At 40.9% G+C, this 23,820-nt stretch overlaps 1 protein-coding gene across 2 annotated transcripts in view; it reads right to left on the bottom strand.

Annotated features, from left to right (window-relative positions):
• Positions 1-23,820, bottom strand: part of ST6GALNAC3 (ST6 N-acetylgalactosaminide alpha-2,6-sialyltransferase 3) — a 324,436-nt gene that overhangs the window by 161,948 nt on the left and 138,668 nt on the right. For both annotated transcript variants that reach the window (XM_032782167.2, XM_032782165.2), the window contains exon 2: positions 21,581-21,772. In XM_032782167.2, the coding sequence (XP_032638058.1) occupies positions 21,581-21,772 (192 nt within the window). The remainder of the gene's footprint in view (positions 1-21,580; positions 21,773-23,820) is intronic.

The following is a 23,820-nucleotide window of genomic DNA, read 5'->3' as shown; positions in this document are numbered from 1 at the left end:
ACAGTGTCTCAAGTTGGGCATCAAGAAAACGAGAAAAAGACCATCGGTGATCACCTGTGAAAAGTTTGGTATAAGTTACCTGACTAACTGTGGTAGAGGCAGGGATAGAATCCAGTTCTCTAATGTGATGTTCAACTGTCTTTTCTTTACCTGCAACCCCCTGCCTCATTCTCTACACAACTTGCAATTTCTGCAACAAATGATGCAGGGGTCTTGTAGACAATAGCATTCTTCACTGCACAGCTCTGAATCATCCCCAAAGTAGGTCCATCCTGTGCACTGAATGAGGCAAGAATATTGTGGATAAGATAGTGTGCAATCAAGTATTAAAGACTATAATAATGCATAGGCACAAGGGATCTGAATTAGGTTGCATATATGCCATTTCCTAACTTCTGAGTGCTTGACTTTGCAACCATAATAGTGTTCTTTTAATTAAGTTTTTTGTGCATACTTTCCTTGATTTTTTTTTTTAAAGCAACCTCTCCAACATATTGACACCCACATGGGGCATTAGCAGGGTTGGAATTGTTGGATCCATTGTACATACTTCTGCCACTTGAATTAACAGAGTACCTAATGCAGTAGTAGGTTGCCATCTTCAGTATGGACCAGCACTAGAGAGGCATGAAATACACACTGCCATTGGGTTTCACAGATATTTGCTGACAGCAGAAGAATAGTGAGACTGTTCTGCCTGTTTTCCCCAGGCTTTACCCCTTCTGCTCCATCCCTCCAACTCATCCCTGTGAGAGTCCTGTGTCTTCCCCAAACCTGACTTCTCAGCCCAGTCACATTCTCTTTGCCTCTCCAGTCCCTGTCTTCACGCCTCAGCTTTTGTATTCCAATGCCAGTTTACTTTTCCAGTCAGTCCTACTCTCTGCCCACCCCCAGTTCCTCTTCCTATTTCAGTTCCCCCCCACACCTGGCCCCCAGCCATCCCCTCTGTTTTCCCTCACAGGTTCCCAGTCCAGTCTCATGCTCAACCAGTTTTCCATCCCTCCTGGCATGGTACCCAGACCCAGTGTCCTTGCTCAGCCAAATCTCAGTCTCCAGCACCCCAAACCCAGTATCATTTCTCTTTCCCATGGACCCTGAAGTCGGTATCTCACCAGACTTCTTGTCCTAATCTGCTCCTTACCTTCCCCTCTGCCCTGGCTCTTGTCTACTCTACATTTGAATCAACTGCTTCCTCCTTCATTCTACTTAGGCACCAGTAGGGGGGTTATTTAGACAAGTGGCTATCAACCTATGTCTCAGGGGTCCACAAAAGACAGACTGAAAACTGACTGAACAGAATTCAACTATACATACACACACATCAGATTTCCAGAGGGGTTCGTACCGCTATTCAAAATTTTCTAGGGGTCTGCAAATGAAAAAAAGTTGAGAACCACTGATCTAGACCACATGAAAGACAGGCTCCCTGCTCTCAGTACTTGTGTCTGGTCCCACTCTGGCCAGGAGCAGCTAGGAGAACTATTACAGGGAAAGTCTGGATTCTCCCCCATCACCCTGGGCTGGAACATGCTCAGTGGGGAGAGTGCACACACCATCTGGTCACATACACGAGCTGTGAAGAGATGGCATACGCTAAGTGAGAATGGAATCTTGGAAAATTTTAGCTGCTAAACTCTAAAAATGACTTACTGAGCATGTGCAAACAGATTTTTTTCCCCAAACTTGGCCAAATTTAGACCAGATTTTCACAGCAAAAGGAACATCCCTGACACAAAGGTCATTCTTCTGTCAAATTTCAAGTCCCTGCTCCAAAGAACGGGGGCACTAGATTCTTTCAAAGGTAAGGTCACCAGAATTATTTAAACATTGTGAAATATGTATTTTTACCAAACTCCATTCTCAGAAATGGCTGGACCATTTTGGCTGAAACTATTCCGAAACATTCATCTTGAAACGGGGTCTGATAATGGGAAGTGTCAGACATCCTTAATAAAAGATGGGTCTTCCAAGCTCACCTATGATTTGGGTGACTATAAGTCTCATGAAATTAAGGTGATGCAGTGGACAAATTCAGACATGCTCTAGGCAAAGACAATACACATTTCCGAAATGTTCTGCAAAGACATCTCAGCCCTAATTTCTATGCCATTTGTGATCCTTTCCTCTTTGCCTGTTTTACTGACCCCTGGAGACTAAGATTAGACCAAACCAATTTTCACTGATGAAATGATCAGATTTGAAGGCAAGTCTCTGTAGATGAAAGGCTAATGGGTTGGGCTTATTGGAAATTTTCCATTGAAACTGTTTTCTGACAGAAAATTGGGTTTTCTATATAATGAATTTTTCACGGAAAAACTGAACATGGAAACATTTCTATTAAAAAATGCCACCATGGTGCCTCATAGGAATTGTAATTTGGATGCCTCCTGCTCCCATTTTCCTTTGTGGGCCAAGCTCCCCAGCCAGATATCATCTCCTAGAATACACCACAGCCACGTGGCTAACACGATGCACCATCTTCCCTCTCCAAGAGGAAAAAATGTGCTCTGACCAGCAAGCCTGGCCTTTAAAGGAGAATGGAAACATGAGGCATGCAAACTACAACTCCCATAGAGTGGCAATATTTCAGAAGCACAATATTTTGGGTTTTGGTTTTTCACTATAATAGACAGGTGCTACCCACCCTATGCTCAAACATGGAGCCTACTCCCCAGCAGCTTACCCCACTGCTTCACACTCTTATAGAAGTGTGGGATGCTGCTGAGGGAGTAGGCTCCATGTCTGAGCATAGGGCAGGTGGTGCCTGTCCATTACAATGAAAAATCAAAACCCAAAATATTTCAGACCCCCATAAATGAGCAGATCCTGGCACACACACAGAGGGGCAGGGAGCAAGGCTCAGACACCCCCAGAAAAGCAAGTCCTCCTATAATCCAGCTCACATGTGTGGGATTGGGGGGGGCACACACCCTGCCCCTGGAATGGGAGAGTCCCCATATTCCAGCACAAACAGAGAAGGGGAGAAAGTGGAACTGACAGGCATCCTGCCACTCACCCCCATGTCCCCTTCCCAGTGTCACTCCCCATCACCTGAGCCCCCCAACCTCTATCACTTCCCCTACCATCCATCCCCCCGCCATTTATCTCACTCCCCCTTCCCCATGATGCAACCCCAAATTCCTCTATTCCCCCACACCACCACCTCCTAAAATATTCCTCCCCTGCCAGGAAGCATTTGCATGTCTATTTTTAAAAAAAAAACAAAAATATTTCAAATACATTCCCCCAAAATAACCCCCTTCCCCAAATCAAATTTTAGCAATATATTTTTGACCTTTTCCAGATTTCTGCCTGAGGTGGAACTTAAACTGTCACTGGCTGGATAAGTTCAGGATCAGTGGCTTAATGCTTACCCATTGACGCCTTCCAATGCAATGAAAGCTTTACAACTACAAATCTCGGCCTCTCTGTCTGCACATGCTCAATGTAATCTCATGCTTGAGCCTTATTTAAGAATCTAACTGGCGAGCCAAACTCTTTTGCTGCTAATGTTCTGAATTTTGATCCCCCGAAGGGCTAGCAAGACCCATGCATTCTCTGCACTCTAACCCAGACAGCTACTGATTTGTTGTGCGGTTCTGGATAAGTCATAACCTCTCTCTCACTTTCCTCCATCTGGAAAATGGAGAGGATGCTACTTATCCTCCAGAGAGCACTGGGAGAACTCAGTTATTGTTTGCAAAGATTTTGAAGATGTAAAGCTACATATAATGGCCAAGTATTCATATTATGGAGTCCCCTTTTGATGTCACTGTAAAAATCCCAGTTGCTCCCTATAGATGGAAATTACTGGAGTTATGACTCTGACCGTTTATGAGCAAGGTAAAAGAAAAGAACCTAACCAGACTGAAAGATACATCTCTAATACATTTTCAGGGGGCTCCTAATCTTGGTGCTTACTGTGCATTAAAGTAAAACACAAAATATTTCTATCACTCACTCTCTGTATAGATGTTCTAGACTAATAGATTAATTTGGTTATGAAAAAGTATAAAGTGGTTGCCTGTACTGCTAGCAAAATATAATTAGCAAAATGGCAAGTTTTCCTATATTGATTTTATTTGTTATAGATCAACGTTACAGGAACAGCAGTAAAAAAAAAAAATTATAACAAGTAAAAAACCTCCTCTGTTGAAAGGTTATTTTTCTCATTAGCTCTGCAAAACATATTAATCCTAGAAGAGTGATATTTCCTTTCCAATTTGCATAGTAGTGTGTACAAATAAAAATGTTAACTGCCAGAACATAATTTTCAGTATACTTGTCTTACTTCGGATGTGTGTTCTCTGTTTGCAGCACAGCTGTTCATATTTCCCAACATGAGCTTCAGAGCAGTAAATATCTTCACTATGTTCCCAAAGTACTGCAGACAGTTACACGCACCTATTGTTTTAGTGCTAATCTGACTTGTGCACATGCAAATCTACATATGCTGCGCTGAAAATGCAGCTCACAAGCACTGACCCCCGCAACACTGCAGAATTCCTTACCAGCATCGCTATAATTAATGTTGTGGCAGCGTTTCTAGGATGTAAACTGTATTTTAAAGGTCTTATTACCCAGCCAAAAGAACTGGCTCTGGGATAAAAAAATTGGTTTATAGCATACTGTAAAATTGCATTAATGAAATAAATTATTCCTATGAAACTGTAAAACAAGATGATTTGATTACTAAAGGACTAGGATTGGGTTTTGTTTATTTGTTTTCAAGAGTAGAAGCTGCTGTGTTTAGATCCATTTCTGTGCTCCTTCCAAACCCAACTCCGATGATTATCAAAATAGCACAGCTGGCAGCACCGTCGCCCCTGCGCTGGAAGCCCAGAGGTGAACATCTTATGCCAAGATATGGGCTCGTCTCCAATGCTGACCTTGCAATGGAGTGCCTGGGGGATGTTGTTGCACTGTTATAGTTGCCTGCCTTCACAGAAGACATTAAATCAAGGTCATTTGTGTCCATCAGTGGGAACCACCCACACGAAAGGTAATGATCCTATAGCAATTTTCAAAAGAGTAGGACATAACTGTGATGTCCGTACCACATTTGATCCTAACAAATAGCTCAGGCTCAGTGGGAGCTATTGCTGAGCACATAATAGATATCCATGGAGACTTTCCAAATTATGTCACTGATATAGATCTCCTTACTTTGCAAAGCACTCTCACTTAGCAAAAAGTGTATAGTAATTCTAGGCATAATTAGAGTGACAGGGATATGCACAAAAGGGAAACCATTAACACGTAATGCCTGTGTAGAGTATATTGAGCATGTTCAGAAACACATTGCATTTGCAGAGTTCTATTAATCTGCAGTGGAATTTCAAAAACAAAGAAACAAACAAACTCTGTCCAAGAACGTTAACTTAGCCTCTTTATCTTATCCAAATACACTTCACCTTGTTGCCTAGGGGAGAGGCACAGTGAAAAAACTAAAACGTTGGGGTGGAGAGAAGAAAAATGTTACAATCTTATTATTATTTACTTGTATTACTCTATCACCTAGGACTATATCTTGGACCTCACTATTATTGGGACTGCACAAACATAGAACAAAAAGAGAGTCCCTGTCCCCAAAGAGCTCATAATCTATGTATATGACAAGAGACAACAGATGGATATCAACAGGAGGACAGGAGAGTACAAGGAAACAACAAGTCACTATTGGTCAACATTTTAAGCAGTAGTCTCAGCTCATTAGAAGCCTAACCATTGTCAAGTTTTTTTATAGGCATCGTGATGAAAGACCCTGACCTCAGTAATGGAGTTTACAGCTTTGTCATGATACAAAGAATAAGAGGACCACCATCTACTCTGTTTATATCTTAGCATTCTAATTAGAAATAGGAAATCCAATTAACAGCCATGTTCAGTTTCTATAATCTAAACCTATAAATGGCAAGATTTCAAATGGAGAGAGAGAGAAGGGAACAATTATACACAGTTGCCATGCCAGGTTTTTTTAAATGTCTCAAAATATAATGATTTTTTAATGAACAATGGAAGGATTATATCATGGGTTGACATAAAAGAATGATGCAGCACACGAACAGGTAAGTGCAGTTAGGGGGGTTTCCAGGAAGTGCTCCATATTGAGGAGGGATGACACTCACCTTCTCTCACCATCACCTCAATTAAACCAGTAATTTTTTTTTTAATTTTTGAACCAAAGAATGAGAGGAGGGCAGAAATTACTGGCCTCTAAAGAAACCTTCATGCAGAAAATCAGAAGAGATTTCCAGGTAAGGAGGAATCCAATGAAAAACACAAAGCTGAAATTCTTTCAGGAGAAACTCCCTTATGATTTCCATGAGAATTTGCATTATTTCAGGTATTGAGGAGCTACTTTATTTTATTTACAGATGTGATAGATAAAACAGGAATGGAAGAATCCAAAATAAAATATGAAGTATACTGTTCTCTTTGACTAATCTATACATAGGACTGAAAATGGGACAGTGCACATACATAGGAGACAGTGGCATAAAATTAGGTATACAAACAAAGGGCTACATTCTATAAAGATTTATGGATATGTTTAACTTCAAGCATGGGACTACTTCCATAGAAATCACTATAAAAATTTCATTTCTTTAGACTCACATTGGTTTTATCACTGTTAACCACTACAGAATATTTCCATAAGGGAAGATTAAAGAGTGAAACTATTAAATAGCATCTAGATTTGTTTGGATCACCTGCATCTTAGCAAAACAGGATGCATTTGTGGATAGCTGTAAATGCACTGATTTCCTAGGTAAACATTTGGCTGAAAGTAACATACTAAGCTGTCAGGAAGATATTACATAGGGACCAAAGCTCATGTGAGATTCATTTTCAGATACAAAGTGAAACTGGCCATCATATCACTGGAAGAGCTTAACCATAGATATGAACATTATTGATAATCTTGAACAGTTTAGCTATTGGCAAACAAATATGAGATTTAAAATACCACCAAGCACAGGACTGAATGTAAATGAATTTTCCTTCACCTTGTTTGAGTCAGCTTTGTTTCTAGGTTAGAGACAGAAAGTGAAAGGACTGTGATCAAGCGTTCTATCAATATCAATGGGATTTCAAGTTTACAATTGATAAAGCACCATATCTATTTAAAAGAAACAGAACCTTTCCAAGACATATCCATGATACTTTCCCCCATAAACTAGGAAGAAGCTGGGTGTCATTTGCAGAAATTATTGGATGCAGATGAAATTAAGGAGTCTAGAAACTCATGTACACTACGGCTGCTGACTATATATCATCTATGTACATAGATGACAACTATTATTTCAGACAAAGATGTCCAAGGATTATCAGACCCTGCATAAGCACAAAATTCAGGAAGCTGAGGACCTCATCCAGGGATGCAAATACTTCATAGTATTTAGAGGTAAATAATGGCAATGGAATGAGATACTAGAAGGAAACAAAAATGCTGTGTTCTTAAATCCTTTAGCAATTTCCTAATTTAAATGAATACCAAAATGCATCACAGAAAATGAGCTAATTACTAGCACCCACATGTACAAACACTTGTCAGTGATATGCATTGTTGAAATTACAAATATATACACACGATTATAGAGACCTTGCAAGACAAATTTAATTTTTAGTAGAATGACAAAATTAGCAGATGAAGGGAAAACAATAGATGTAATATTGAGAATGTAGTAATTCGGAATTTTCATACAAGGGATTGGTTTTCAAGAAGCCAGGATACAACTGCACGCATACAAGTTGATAAACATTGGTGTAGACAATGGGAGGGAGTAAAAATATTTAATATATTTAAAAGGGTGTAGCTAGAAGCAATAGGACAAAATTAAGACAGGGAAATTTTAGAATGTGAGGAAAAGCTGAAAAAGTGATTTACTAGCATGTGGAATAATCTTCCAAGAGATGTGGTAGAATCTCCATTGCTTGTTATTTAAAATTAGACTGCATAAAATACTCAAATGTGCAAAATGGCTCAATCATGCGTTAGCAGAGAGATGACCTAGAAGATCTCGTCAGTCTTCTCTATCTCTAGATTCTTTATATACATATGTATTAAACTATTTACCATGAACTGTCAAAAATATATACATTCCTCATGTTATTTATATTGGACACATAATGTAAATTCAGAGAAGGGGCTGGGACTAATATCAGGAAAAACAGAGGTCTTAAGATATATACTAATCCAGGAAACGTGCAAATCATTTTTTAGGATTCTGTTATTATCATGGTTATTTTTTCAGAAAATGATATTTGTACCATTCTGATAATGACCTCATACAAGGCCTTTCCTTCCCCATGAAATGAAAAGCAGACTGGCTAACACTTGCTGGAATGCGTGTGAGCTATTTAATGATAAGTGGAAGGAGAACCATGATGTTAGTTCCTAGGTGATAATCAACAAACAAAACATTGAAAATGTTTTAGCTTTAGCTGGCACAAAATTTACCTTACATTCTGTCAGGAAGTGGAGACTCCTCATTTTGAGCACAGTACAATATCACTTTACCCAGAATCTGAAGCTGCCAAGCTTCGGCTGTGACAGATGGCCACAGGCAGCAAATTCCAAAGAAAAGGGACTTCAAGTAAGAAAGCAGCAGCTTTGAAACTGGACAATAATTGGCAAGATTTTCAGTATCAAGAGATTGCCTCTTGAGCAGTTTTCTAACCACTGCATGTGTGAGAAAGTGGCTGGCAGTCTGCCTACGTGAAAGGAAGCATTAATAGCTTTGGTCAATACAAAATCCAATATCACACCCTACTGTTTTTTTAAACCAACCAAGATGGGCAGGAGTCCAGCTCGCAAATGATGGGACATTGCTGCTTCAGCTGACTGTCAGTCCCACTGAGCAACAAATGGACGGAACTCCAAGAAGGCTGTTTATTTGCCACTAGGGCCAGCCAGATCATCCTTAAATTTCCAGGTTGTGTCTATGAACAGGTGTATGGACTTCTTAATAAGAAAAATTCTGTTCTGATGCAGAATGAAAGCATTTTGAGTTTAGAGGCAGCATCTCCTGCCTCCCACTCATCTGACCAGTCTACCTAGGCCTTATCCTCTTCTACTAACTGGTATAGCAGACCCATCTTGATTTTCCACTTTTTTGTCCTCATTCATGAAGTTGTTATGCCAAATCCATTTGCTTCTCTTTTACCAGGCTATAGTTAATTCACCTCACTTCCTCTGGACCTTACACAACATCTGCCATTTTGCTAGAAACATACTCTCTGCTGATGGTTGTAACTCAAGTCCTTTGTCTTCAGTTCTCTCTTCTGAGCTGACCAGCTGCCCCAGGCCTTTTGTTTTTCTAGACATTTCCAAATTCTCTCAAGCCAATTCTCACATTCTCTCTCATATGGAGAACACAACTGACCATGCTACTTTTAGGGGTCAAGCTCTGATATACATGAATCTTTCATTGGCTAACTGTATAACATCTCAAAAAGGTGAAAAAACTCTCAATATATGCAATCTAGTCAAAACAGCAAAAACACACTCCAACGTAACTGGGCATCAACTGCAAAGGCTCAGTCAAAACGCTTATCTAGTCCATCAGTCTGTGGGTATTAAGGACACAGGTCTTATTTGCATCCCCTCAGATTCTTTACAGGAAAGATGAATTAACATCTAACAATATAGCTCTGCCTGGGGGTAGTCTCTACTCTAAAAAAGGACTGTCCACCACCTGACATACAAAATTCAGACTTGATGTAAAGCGAATGTACCTCTTTTTAATTTGTTGATTTGATATTTGGCCTGTACCCTATCTTTCTCCTCATGAAACTCTGTCATAGTTGTGGTCAGCCCAGGTTCCATCACTATAAATGAAAAAGGGCCTACTGGCAGGATGACTTCTGTTGAGGACATATCTTTGGAACTCAGTTCCTTACACTGGTTCATAACAGCCTGTGTTTTGGTGGTCCTTGCAGCATGCTCTCAAGATTATCTCTTTGCCCTTGCCAGGAGGGAATGTTGGGAGAAAGATGATATTGATTCCTTCAGGTAGGCTGACTGTCAGCCATTTTCTCACAAATCCCATGGTTAGAACACGGCTCAGGAGGCAATCTTCAGTGACTCTGAAAAAGATTTGGGGCTTGTGTGGATAATCAGCTGCACATGAGCTCTTAGTGTGATGCTGTTGCCCAAAAAGCTGGAGTGATCCTGGGATGCATGGGCAGGTAAATCTTGAGTAGGAGTAGAGAGGTTATTTTATCTCTGTATTTGGCACAGATGCGACTGCTGCTGGAAAACTGTGTCCAGTTCTGGTGCCCATACGTCAAGAAGGATGTTGATAAACAGAATGAGTAAAGGATTAGAAAATATGCCCTATAGTGATAGGCTCAAAAAGCTCGATCTATTTAGCTTTAAAGAGAGATGGTTAGGGGGGTGACTTTATTACAGTCTATAACAGAGGTCGGCACTTTTCAGAAGTGGTGTGCCAACTCTTCATTTTTTCACTCTAATTTAAGGTTTTGCATGCCAGTAATACATTTTAAAGTTTTTAGAAGGTCTCGTTCTGTAAGTCTATAATATATAACTAAACTATTGTATGTAAAGTAAATAAGGTTTTTAAAACGTTTAAGAAGCTTCATTTAAATTAAATTAAAATGCAGAGCCCCCCGGACCGGTGGCCAGGACCCAGGCAGTGTGAGTGCCACTGAAAATCAGCTCTCATGTCGCCTTCGGCACATGTGCCGTAGGTTGCCTACCCCTGCTCTATAAGTATGTACATAGGGAAAAATATTTCATATTGGTCTCTTTAATCTAACAGACAAAGGTATAACATTATCAAATGGCTGGAAGCTGATGCTAGACAAATTCAAACTGGAAATAATGTGTACATTTTTGGTGGTGAAAGTAATTAGTTGTCGATTCACTGTCCATGACTGACAATTTTTAAATCAAGATTGGAAGCTTTTCTAAAAGTGATCTGTAGGGATTATTCTGGGGACATTCTATGACCTGTGCTATACAGGAAGTCAGACGAGATTATCACAGTGGGCCCTTCTGGCCTTGGAATCTACGATTCTATGAATGTATGTTATATGAATACTGTTACTGCAGTTGTGCTCTCAGAGGTGATTGATTGAGTCCTAAATATGAATTTTATTTTTAAGAGTGTACCAAGGACTCCCAGGGCTTGGGTTGGTACTCTCATGATAGTTAGTACAAAGAAACTTTGTCCACCCCTTGAAAGGAAATGTCTCCAGGCAGGGGCTTCATTAAAACAGTCTATACAGTGGGTTGTACATTGACTCCATCTATAGATCCTCATAAGAAATTATTTTTGAAACTTTGTAAGACATTCAGAAGAACGTTGCACAGTATATAGTTTGTCTCCGTTATTGTAATAAGGAAATTACTGAGCCTGAAGAGATGTGAGACAAGAATAACCAAAACAGAAGAGTAATGGGGAGGAATGAGGAAGGGGTATACAATAAATTATGAAAGAAAATGGAACTGACTTGACTTCTTTCTCTTAAAAAAAAAATCACTTGAATTCTTAAGACATTACAATAGACAAGACCCTGAAAGAAAAGACTGAATGGGTGCCATTAATGTGTGAAATATTAACAGTCAAACAATTTTCTATGATAGTAAGTTGTGTTGATGTGGGGTTTTATGATGCAAGACCCAATTCTTCTCATTTACACCAGCACACATGGGAAACAACTCCACTGAAGTCATGTGAGCTACACTGGTATAAAACTCATGTTTTCATTTAAACCAAGTTTGATGCTATTCTCCAAGGTTCTCTCAATAGCTACTGCCTTCTGCATTGTGTACTAGCTGCTTGATGTGTGCTTTATCTTCCTTCAAGGCTTCCTTCAGTATTTCATAGTATATCTTTAGCCCTTTTTGTAAATCGCGGTGATATTTGCGTCTAGAAAGAAACTAACTTTTAAGCTTCCTTACTTTCTTTGTGTATTTCTTAGTTTAGTTATGGAATTTTTAGAGGAATGCAGCCTATTGTGACTGGAACAATTACCTCCTCATGTCCCATTACCATCCCTATTATTTAGACATATGTTTGATAACTGTGCACTATCTAGCACTGAAGGGATAGACTCTCCATATGTGGTAGGCAAATACACAATATATCCTGTGTTCCATCCTCTTATGTTAATTTTCCTATTGTCTTGGATAGTTTTGGTTTTAAAATGCAATGCAACAGAGCCCTGTGGTGGGGTAGTCACCCTGCCATGCCTTGAAGGGCTTAAAAGAGCCCTGGGAGAGGGCTGTGGCCAGGGAAAAGCTGGGCTGATTTAGAAAGCAGCCACAGCTGCAGCCAGTGCAATCAGGGTCCAGCTGGCCCTTATAAGAGGGTGGTGGGCCAGAAGGAAGGTCAGACACTCTCTCTAGCTTCCTAGAGAGAGAAGAACCTGGCTGCCTGGGAAGCTGAGAAGGGTATCTAGGGTGGAGCAGTGCTGGGGAAGGGCTGAGGGAGCTGGGGAGCTCCAGCCTAGCAAAGCCCCAGACTGAAGGCCAAGTTAAGGGCCCACAAAAAGATACTAGGGCTGCAGAGGGGCAGCCCAGATGTAGGCAGAGGCAGCTGGTCCAACCCCCTTGCCAATGATGAGTGGCCATTACAGACTGCCGTCTGCCCCAGGGAGCGGGGGTTAGACGATGACTGGCTGTAGTCACTGAGGCAAGGTGGGGATAGAGGGTGGGGGTTCCCTTGGGAGCAGAGACCCAGACTGTGGGGTACTGCAGAGGGCAGAACCCCAAGATAAAGAGGCACCTGGATCCAGGAAGGACACGGGGGCCAGCAGCAGGTGAGACATCAGCCGGTAGAGGGCGCTCTGGGCTGGAAAGGGCTAATTCCCTGGACAACCAGCAGGAGGCGCCATGCTGGTGAGTCATCGCCCCACGCCACACCCCCACTGCCCAGCATCCCCTGTGCAGCTCCACTACAGCTTTCCAGTGCCCCCCAGACTCCCCATTGCCCAGCACCCACCCAGACCACCCCCAGACACCCTCTCTTCCAAGACCTGCCCCACGGCCACACTCACTGGCCCCACTAGGAGGTGACTCTGTGTGCTGGGCTGAGCGACGAGTACTCAAAAGGACTGCATGGGGCCAACTCCCCCTCAGCCAGCCCTGACTTCAGCCCTGCCACCTGAAGGACGGGGAGCAGCAAAATTTGAATTATTAGGTGCCCCTAGAATGCTACACATGCCTACTGCGCCTAGAGGGAAGTCCATCCCTGCCTCCTAGTGTCATTTATTATTGGGATATTCATCTGGATAGTAAATATTGGGCCAAATGCACCCTTGTTGTGCCGCCGCGGATGAATGTAGTCAGATGTCTGTTATTAAAAAAAAAAGTCTAAATTTGGTTTGTGTTCACATAATTCTTTCCCCATTTACTTGGAAAATCGGGTATGAGAATTTTCTTCTTCTTAGGGCAGATCTGCAGCAATTTACACCAGCTAAGAATAAGCCCCTTTTATTTTCAGAGTCAGACAAGTGTATTATCAGATGTTTTGCAATTCTTTTGCAGCACCCCCGGTCTCTAGAGAATACCACCACCTACTGACTGCTAATGTTCTTATTTTAATATAATCTCATTCCCTTAAGTGACCTTTTTTATAAAAAGATAGTGTTACTGTAGTGGGGCGGACTGCCCCACTCCCTGTGAGAATGGGCTCGGGCAGGCCAGGGGGCCTGCGCAGACAGGGAGCCAATCAGCAAAGGGCTTATGGGGAGCCAATCAGGGCCCAGATTGTAGACAGCCAATCAGGGACAGGCTCAGACGTATATAAAGGCTGCCCAGAGAAGGGAGTAGTCAGTCCATCCCAGGCCTTTGAAAGGGGAAGGTCAGTATCCAAGGGGGAAACTAGCACTGCAGACAGCAGTGCTGGGCAGGCTCAGGGAGGCTAGAAAGCTCTAGCCCCTAGCCGCCAGGCTGCAGGCCCTGAGGGGAAGGGTCTAGCAGGTGCAAGGGGCTGTAGGGGAAGAGGCCCAGGGAAACAGACTGAGGAGGAAAAGGAGGAGGACAGCGAGGCTGACACCAGAGGGTCCCTGGGCCGGGACCCAGAGTAGAGGGTGCGCATGGGTCGTCCCCCTCCACCCTTTGCAGTACACCCAGCCATTGGCCGTAGGGAGTGACCTTTGTATCACGCCAGATCCCTACCAAGAGGGATTAGACACAGAGGGCGATTGGACATGGTTGCATATTGTGGCTGGAATGTGGGACTGCTGATTATCGATCCCCAGAAGGGGGTGCAGATAGACTAAGTGGCACTGCCGGACAGCAGTGTCCTCGAAGAGGACGCCACCGAGCAGGAAGCAACGTGGGTCCAGAGACGCCGACTGAGGGCAGAACAACGGATGGGACACCACCAGGAGGGGGCGCCCCACTGGACAGAGCTAATTCCCGGAGTCACCAGCAGGAGGTGCTGGTGGTGAGTCCCAACCCGTTTACAGTTACCCCTTTACAGAAAGGGGAAAAAAGCTAATTGATAAACAGAAACATATCGCCTCTTCTGAGCCAGTTGCTTTAGGAATGAACTACCCAGATACTTTCCCAAGAGAACCAGAATGACACAGTAACGTGAAAGTTGAATTTACTCTCCTGACTTCTGCATAATACTTATGCCACATGTAACGTAAGCTCATCTAACCACTCCACACACTGCCTCCTGCTTTCATCTTTACCCAGAAAGTGAAACTCCAGATTATTATTTATCTATCATTCCAGCATTATATATTACTCATTCAGCTAGGACAGTTACATGTCAGAAAACAGTTCTGTATGGATCCAGCCCTAGAAAATGGAGACAAAGTGATAGAATAAGATAAACAAGAAACACTGAAAAAAAAGTAAAACAGGAAACCCATTGACTCCTACACCATAGAGAAAGAGGCTCTGTGAACTTCTCTGAATGTGCAGCCTGAAGTTTTTTTTTAATTATTTGTATTGTGCTAACACCTAGGAGCCCTAGCCATGGACAAGCATGCCACTGGGCTCAGTGCTGCTCAAAAAGGCCGTCCTTGCCCCAAAAGGCTTACAATCAATGCTTTTCTTCCTCCTCTTCTACAGCGTTTTCTTGACTCATTTTCCAGTGAATTGAAATGGGGTGGGGGAGAAATACCCTTTTCCTACTTTGTATCAATTCTTTAACTTTGGGAAGATATCAGGCGCTGACCGTATTAAGATTCTCATGTTCCAAAAGGTCTCATCTTCCTATAACACACAATGACATTGCTGAAAAGTAGGACGGGTTGGAAAACAAGAGTTCCATTTCATTATTCCCCCACCCCACTCCAAACTGCCAATAGCTCTATGATTAGGGCACTCACCAGAAACGTGTCTTTTATATCCAAGGAGGGCTACTGGCCATTCTGGGGGTGGGGTGAGGATGTCGGGGCATGTGTGTGTCTCTCTCTCAGTTCCATCTTGGACTGTCAAAACTAACACTTTTCCCCACACACAAAAAAAAATTCAGTTTTCACTAATTTGCATTTTCCAACTAAAAAAGTTCTGTTGAAAAACTCCTAGTCAGCTGTACTGAGTCGGACAGGGTGGAAAAAAAGTGAGAGAGCGTGTGTGTGTGTGTGAGAGAGACAGACAGACAGACAGACACACAAGTTAAACAGGGTCAGTTCCTGTGTTGGACAGAGGTGTCCAGAACCAGTTAAAACCAGTGATTAAAAATATTTGATCAGAACTGGTGCTGTAGGTGCAAAACAAGAATTTCTTTTGGAATCTAAGAACGTTTCAACTCACTGGGAGTTGGGATTCCTGAACTACATTCCTTGTTCTAAGACTTCCCCATTGTATAGCTTTGGGCAAACTCAGTGCTTAACTTGTGCCAGGGCTGAGCCCCAGCACCTCGAGGCTTGGCAGTTCAGAGTGCCAGCACCTTGGGGCTTGCTGCACTGGTCATAAATGTAAAAAACTGGCTCAAGCACCTCTTTCATTACAAATTAAGCACTGGGCAAACTACAACGTCACTGGGCTTCCGTTTGCCTGAGTATAAAATGGCTTAATGTTCCTAAATTTCTCTGAGATCCTTGGACAAAGGGCACTAGGGAACTGCACATCATTCCAGATTTGCAGACATCACTGCATTGTAAAAAAGGATTCTTTTAAGTGTTTTGGGATTTTTTTAAAGAAGAGCATGACTATTACAGTCTATTCTATTCTACACTGGTTTTTATACAGGTTTGATCACCAGAGTATCTGAGCACTTTCAATGTCCAATTCATGAAAGCACTTTGAAAGCCAAGGCGTCACTCTCTTCCTTTCTGAGTTATGACTGTATTTGTACGGACAACAACATCAATCTCTCACAGTCTTTGTTTACAGTAGGAGTTTGTAGACCATCTGAGAATGTACCTTTTTCCAACTCCACTGTGTAGCCTGTGTACAGTATTTGGATATATTTATTATAATGAGTTTAAAGTGTTGTTGTGGCTATATTCTGGATTTGCTATCAATAAGAAAATGGTAAATTCCATGAATACTGATGACGGAATAAAAAAACTATTCAAAATTCACTCTTCAGGGTTTACAATCATATGACTTTGCATACTTTTAGACTTGCTTAGCATAAGGCTTCACACTGCTAATGTGTTTAAAATTAATGTCAAAGCTGCTATTTAAATAGCATCCAACGAAGTGGGTATTCACTCACGAAAGCTCATGCTCCAAAATATGTTAGTCTATAAGGTGCCACAGGATTCTTTGCTGCTTTTACAGATCCAGACTAACACCCCTCTGATATTTAAATACATGATGTTCACTAATTTGACTGGATCTCTTTGTGGAGTTGCAATTTTTGATAGCTGTTTCTCTTATATCTGTTTATGATACCCTGCAAGTAAGATCACATGAGCTTTTTGGGGGAGGGGGAAGCTATCAGAATGACAACAGCCCTAAATTAAGTGTTGCAGCACTATATCTTAAAGTTATACTTGCTGTATTTAAAATAAAAATGCCAAGAGAAAAGGTTACTTTCACAAACAGGCAGAAGATGGTTCTCAAAAAGTTGATTCCAACAGAAGTGTCACAAAAAATATAGATATAGAATCAAATAAATTAGAGATGGAAAGTCCTATAAGGTCATCCAACTCATCCATCTCCTTGTCACTGGAAGACCATTCCCTATAGAATACTCATATGCTTTGTCCAGTCTAGTTTTAAAATACCCAGTCAATTGTAATGGAGCTAGATGGCTCAAGGGATTGGAATGAATACAGTTACCATCATCTCTGGTCTGAGTCCAGTAATGACTGATCGTGGTTACCAGCTGAGAGCTGCTTGTTGGCTGTTGTAAACAGTAGGTGATCTTCAGACAGGTTACAGTCGACAGATGATCACACCACTGAAACCATCATTATAACGGATACCAATTCTCTTGGCAGGAAGATGGGGCTCAAAATGAGCATGAGACTGAATTTATCTTTGATCTATATAAGTAACTGCTCCAGGTCAGGTTTTAGGCATAGTGGCAGATCAGTTTGGAGAAACTGGCAGTGCTGCTGCCTGTGCAGCACTGGTTCTGTGGAGAGTGCATTTTCCTCTCTGGGCTAATCGTAGGGCTTTTTTCCAGTAATACATTCCATTTTAAATTAAATGTGTGTTTTCTGTAAAAGCTCTATGGGGAAAGGATAAACACAAAGTGTTTCGGCCTCCAAAGAAAGCAGGCCAAGCAGCTCCAAAGCACAGTCTCCCTCCACTCCTTGCATCCCCCAGAGGCCTCTCTTCAGGGACTTGGGTGCAGGTGGGGTGAACAGGAAGATACTGGCTGGAATGGATGGATGCAAATTGTTCCTTTGGCTTAGCAGAAGTTAGTCAAAAAAGATAACATGATCATATTAACATTTCTGCCAATTCTCACGCAGGTAACCTGCAACAGCCACATTTGGGGTCGTTATCAAGAACTAGGGGCCGGGTCCAGAGCCAATGTGGAAGCAGCTAGCCCTAGCCTCCCACAGGTGGTCCTGCCCAGTGTGGGGACATATCCCTGGGTGCGAGTTCAAAAGGAGATCTTCTCCGATTGTTTCTTAGGGCAGCATTCCATTCCATTTTTAATTAAAGTGGGCAAGGATTGGATGCTGCTGTAGCAAATTCTCTGGAATCCATGAGCCCCTGAATGCAAACTTGGGACCTTATATTTTAGAAATATTGCATTAGTCAGAAAAACTAAAGTGTGTCTTAGCATAACAGGTCAGGACAATAATACTTAATACCCGATTTACGTTAAATATAGTATGTTTACTGAACACAAAACCAATTTTTATAGCTGCTGCTATAGCTACAATTCAAGGAAACCATAGCAACAATATTGTATTATGTACAGCCTTAATTAAGGATAGTTAAATCACGTCTGTCACTGCAATCTATTAAGTACTCCCATGTAATCTAATTATATTTCATCTTAAAATGTTTTAGTTATTTTTTGCAAAAAATATTTCATGTCATGATGTTACTAATTCCAACACACAATGAATTCCCTTTTGCTGCCACATTGTGCTAGATGTTCACATTTCCAAGTGATATACATGCATTACCCTTTAAAATTTATCTATTTTGTGAAAAATAGACATGTTTATGTCACTACTTACTGATTGCATAAACTTTACTATTATACATCAGCGATAGCTTTAACCTTCATTACTGAGTGACTACTTTCCCATAACATGCCCAATTTCCCGAGTCCCATCACGTTCAGTTATCCCCCAAAGGAAACCAACTACTTGTAATTTCACATGCCATAGCTTATCCCACGGTAGAGGTTTTTGGGGGGGGGGGGGAATATGGGAAACATCAGGAAAAAATATCTTCAAGTGTACATGTAGTTCATCTTTAAACATTTTTCTCACCTTTTTGTCTTGACAGATGACTGAAATGGCATGGCATTAATGTGTTCTGTTTTGTTGCTTTATGGAAGAAGAGTGCCTTTCAGTAACTCTGGGGAGGCAGGGTACTAGAGGATGTATGCAAAGTAATATGTAGCATGCTCCCTTGCCTCAGAATAGGAGGCTGGGAGGGGAGGGAAGGGAAGGGGAATAGACCAGGGGGATGAAAGAAGTGCAAGAAGCTATCAGAAAGGCAGAACATAGAAGAGAATATAGAATGGCAGCAGAGAAGACTGGGGATCTGATGGGGTACAAGGAGATAGGGAAGTATACAGGGTGCATGCACCAAGTATGGGGGGGAGGGACAGAGAAAGATAGACTGCTTGAAGTTGTACATTAGCAGCACACAACACCACAAGAACATCTGAACTCTGAAGTTAGAGGGAATTGAACTCAACACCTTGTTGGATGAGACAAAGTCTGTTTTAGGATTCCATCAATAACAGAAGGGTATCTAATCATTTTAATATATAGGGTACAGCATATACATACATATTCATTTAAAATTCTAATGCGTTCACTCTAAAATAAAAAAAACTATTAGTCTAAAAAGGCTGTGAGTGAGTTACAAAGGCGAGCAGCATGAAAGCTTTTCACACAGTGACAAAAAATCTCCCTCACACAGGGAATAATTAATTCAAGAGCAGAGTATTCACAATTAGCAAGGCATGTTCAGTATCCTCCTCATCATTGTTAATTAGCAAATATTAATGTAATCTGCATGTTTGAGGGGGAAAACAATTAAAATTACTAATTAAAAAAAATCCTCCATGGCCTCAGCTACATTGCAAATAATGTCTTGCTAATCGATTAATCAGTCACTGACTATCAGACCATTCAGTTCCATCTCCGATGTATGGGCTCATCTATGTGGGATTCCCAGCCCAGACACTCAAGCTAGCAAGCTAAAACTAGCAGTGCAGCCATAGTAGCAGCTCAGGCTAGCTGCCCAAGCACAATCCTGCCCTACCCGCTTGGGTACATACTTGGGTGGCTGCCACAGAGTCACACTGCTATATTTAGCACACTAGCTCAAGCAGAGGTAGTTCATGTCTCTCTACCCTCACTGGGAAGGACATCTCACAGCGGCAGTGTAAAGGTACCTTTGAAATACATTAAACAATCAGTAAGTGTGGAGCTACCCGTGTTTCTACATCCACATCTAACCTCTAGGAGAACAAGCTGGTTCAGGGCAACAGCAATAGGATATTAAGCCCTTCTCTTCCAAAGCTGCCGGTTTGAATCCAGCTCAGATTGGCAGAGACCAAATGATTTTGGTGGCTTAATTTACACAAGTTGGTGGCCTCCATCCAGTTCACACAGTGTCCTCATCTCAAACCCACCACCACAGTTGGCAGTCTGCAATGTTGGGAGACAGGCCCACCTTATTAGCTGGCATGGAGAATTAACTGCCCTTTCTCCCTCAATGGGTTCCTCAATTGGTTTTAGGTTTAAGGCACACTGGGTGAAATCCCAGCACCAGTTAAGTCAATGGCATAGCTCCCATTGACTTCAGTGAGGCCAGGATTTCACTCACTGACTCAGGAAGACTTCCTTCCTTCTGTTTGTCCTGTAGACAAATGTACTCCAGGGCTCTCAATTCTGCATCCTTCATGAACACTACATTCATTACAAATGTTAAAAGCGTTTAAAAAATAACTCCCTACAAAACTACAATTTCTTGCTCCAGTTTTCACCTTTGACACTGTAATGGTGAAACAATTAACCTATCCAGTGCAGTTAGAAAACTAAATGAAAAACAGTTGCACTTACAAAGTGGGGAAAAATAGCTTCATTCTCAAAGAAGATATATTCAATGTACTCCGTACATGAATCTAATAATTATTATTTCCTTAAGCAAAATAAACCAAACAAAGAAAATAAGAAAATGGGACTGTAAAAGCATTTTATTGCTTGCCAGTGTAAAAAAGGAATAACTATCAGGAAGAGCTTGTAAAACAAATTCATGTTTTAATGTTATTGAATTTATTTGAATGATTTGCACTTATGCACAAATAGCAAAGAAATTCAGAAGGTAGAGTGGAGAAGATTTCAGTAAAATAAATATAACAAATAATAAATATAACCAATAATAATAATAAATAATTAATATATGAATACCTACAAGGATGCCAATAGCATCAGAGTCCTTCAAGTACTGGAGTTGATGTAATCTGGCATCTTGGCAACATAGCTTATCAACAAGACCTAAACCAAACATTTTGCAAATGATAAAATACCACTAGTTAAAACACCATATGATACACAAGTGGAAATGAAAAACCAACAATCTTCAAAATAAACTGACATGCTATAAACTAAATATTAATGCAATATTTAAATTAAACCCACCACACACTAATTTGATGCTTGTTTTCTTATTCATACACTCTTGCTGAATGTGCCCTTCCTTCCTGCCATCTCCCAAAAAGAACTACCCAGAATTTTGAGTCCAGTTCACCGTTCTTTTAAAGCTCTGGTTATGGAGATTAGAGTTTAAACTATCCAAATTTTTTAAAGGATCCTTTGGTGTTACTTGCTTAGATTTTTCAGTGGGACATTTTCTGTCAGGACACTTATCTGAGGCCAGTGCGATGGGGGTTTGTTGAGCACATGGTTTGCTTTGTTGTTTTTCAAATGCTTCATTTAGTTACCAAATTTACTTTCTAGTCATCGCTCTAGTAGAAGTTCTTACCTCTTGTGTTTTTACATTTATATATCCATAGTGAGTTCTGAGAGGCCGCCTTTGTTTGTCGGAAAATGGCATCCATTTCACACCAGTTTGTCCAAAGCAGTTTAGAATCAACGGGAAGTTTACTTCATTTGTAAGGCGAATGATGACGAAGAGGAATGCTGCTATGAAACTTATTGCAATAATGGCCTTTCTCTAAAATTGGAAAAAAAGAAAGCGTTTTACTAAAAATATAAGGATCAGTTTCAAACAACAGCAAATCTATATATACAATATCCACAGTAAGTACTCTTTCCTTTTTTCAAAGCTTTATCTGTTTGTGCCTACTGCAGGGAATTGTAACTGCTAATACAGCTAGATCCCAGTAAGATAGGCAAGTGAATAATTTTGCATCTTAAAACTTGAATTTCAGTTGTTTTAAGAGCTTTGCCTGGGGCTGGTTGAAAAAAAAATTTCTTGTGAAAAAATTCATCCCATTTTTAATCAAAATGACAAAAATATTAACCAGCTAGATAGCTGACTGAAAAATTGAATGCATTTTACATGAAAAATCCATCTTGGAATGTCACTACAAAATCAAAATTCAGACAGTTTCAATCTGCAGTTCCCCTGCATGGCATACATGACTGGTACTCCCACTTCTTCACAAAGCTGATGCACTGAAACAAAATACACAATGATATCTGTATAGGCTAAGTGATAGATGATTGTCCCTTTTTCTTAACAGATTATGATCTCATTTATTACATGTTAATTCTAAATCATTCCAATAAAGTCAGTGGAGTTACCCTGGATTTACATACTGTAACTGAAATCAGAATCTGACCCCTTCATTCCTTAGAATAAGCGGGCCAGACTTTCTGCTTCTTTCCAGGCTCGCAGATTTACAAAGCGACAAGTTGACCTAAATTGTTAATAATTTAAAAGGTCTCTTGAGTGTTCACTTAAACCCTCATTCTCACCTCTAATCCACCTAAACCTGAACCCAACTAGTCTTCTAACTAGGAAAGCGTATTAATTACAGCTGCAGAATGGTGACACATTTCAACATAATGACTTAACATATAACTTGATGAGTCCTGCACTTTTAACAAGAGCAGAGAAATTGCTTCCAAACTACTTAGGAACAAAGCATGTCCACCTAGTGCAAGTGGCTAAGGACTTTAGACACAACAGAACTATACAGTTTACAGAAAACACTGTTTTAAAGGTTTTGTTGGAGGAATATGCCATTTGTAGGCTTGAGGTATTTATATATTACTCCCATTGGATTACTGCTTTACCTCATTTGCTTCTATTTAACCACTCTATTGAAAGTAATTCCATCTTTGTAAACAGCCGTATTAATGGAGCTTCAGTAAGAAGAAATAAATCAAGCCCTTTGAGAAGGTACAGTCTTTAAAGTACATATTATGCCTTAATGATGGATGTCAAAATTTGACTGCTAATGTCTGTATTTAATTGCAATCCAGAATAGCTGCAACTAGCACAAGTAGCATATCTGCAATGGCTATTACGTGTGGATGCTAGCTGCTGTACAGGAGTAGCTGGAGAGAAGAATGAGAGGACAAAAGACTCAGGTATGTAAGGATATAATCTTTTCCTCATCTGGAGTTTCATCTGACTACACACTGAGCCAACAGACTGGAGAAATTAAAATTCAGTTCTGGGTAATATTGGTGTTGTGTGTTTTTCTACTTACACAGAAAACATTATATAAAAGAACCATATGAGCTTGGCAGGGTCTAAATAACCACGTTTATTGAATATATATACAACATGCAAAGACTAGCTTAATATATATATACTACCACTCTGGTAGGGTTCTGGTGGCCTCTGAACACAGAACACAGTTAGCACCACTAGAGGGTTCATAGACGATATAAAGAGCTACTATCCTATTCTCATATACACTGCAGTTGGCAGTATAGTTATGGTAGGTTAATTAGATGATTTGTCTGTTTTGACATCTTGGAAAACAGTAGTTTTATGAGTAATGGGAGGCAAGACAGGTTGAGATGGGAAATCAGGGAGAATGGAGTTACTGAGGGGAGAATGGAAACTAGGAGAGGCGCTCCCTTCAGTGATGAGTTTTAGTGAATAAAATAAGAGGCAAGTTATTCATAAACTGTTAAAAAAAAAAGTTAAAGCAAGCAGTCTGAAGGGCAGAACAGGAATATAATGGAATAGCAGATCTAACTTCCAGAAACCGTGACAGCCTGTGAACTTCTCATCAACTGCAT

This window comes from Chelonoidis abingdonii, chromosome 7 (assembly GCF_003597395.2).
Source record: "Chelonoidis abingdonii isolate Lonesome George chromosome 7, CheloAbing_2.0, whole genome shotgun sequence".
In the NCBI taxonomy this organism is placed as follows: domain Eukaryota; kingdom Metazoa; phylum Chordata; order Testudines; family Testudinidae; genus Chelonoidis; species Chelonoidis abingdonii.
The sequence above is the reverse complement of the archived record's forward strand: the minus strand, read 5'-3'. Positions and strand labels throughout refer to the sequence as shown.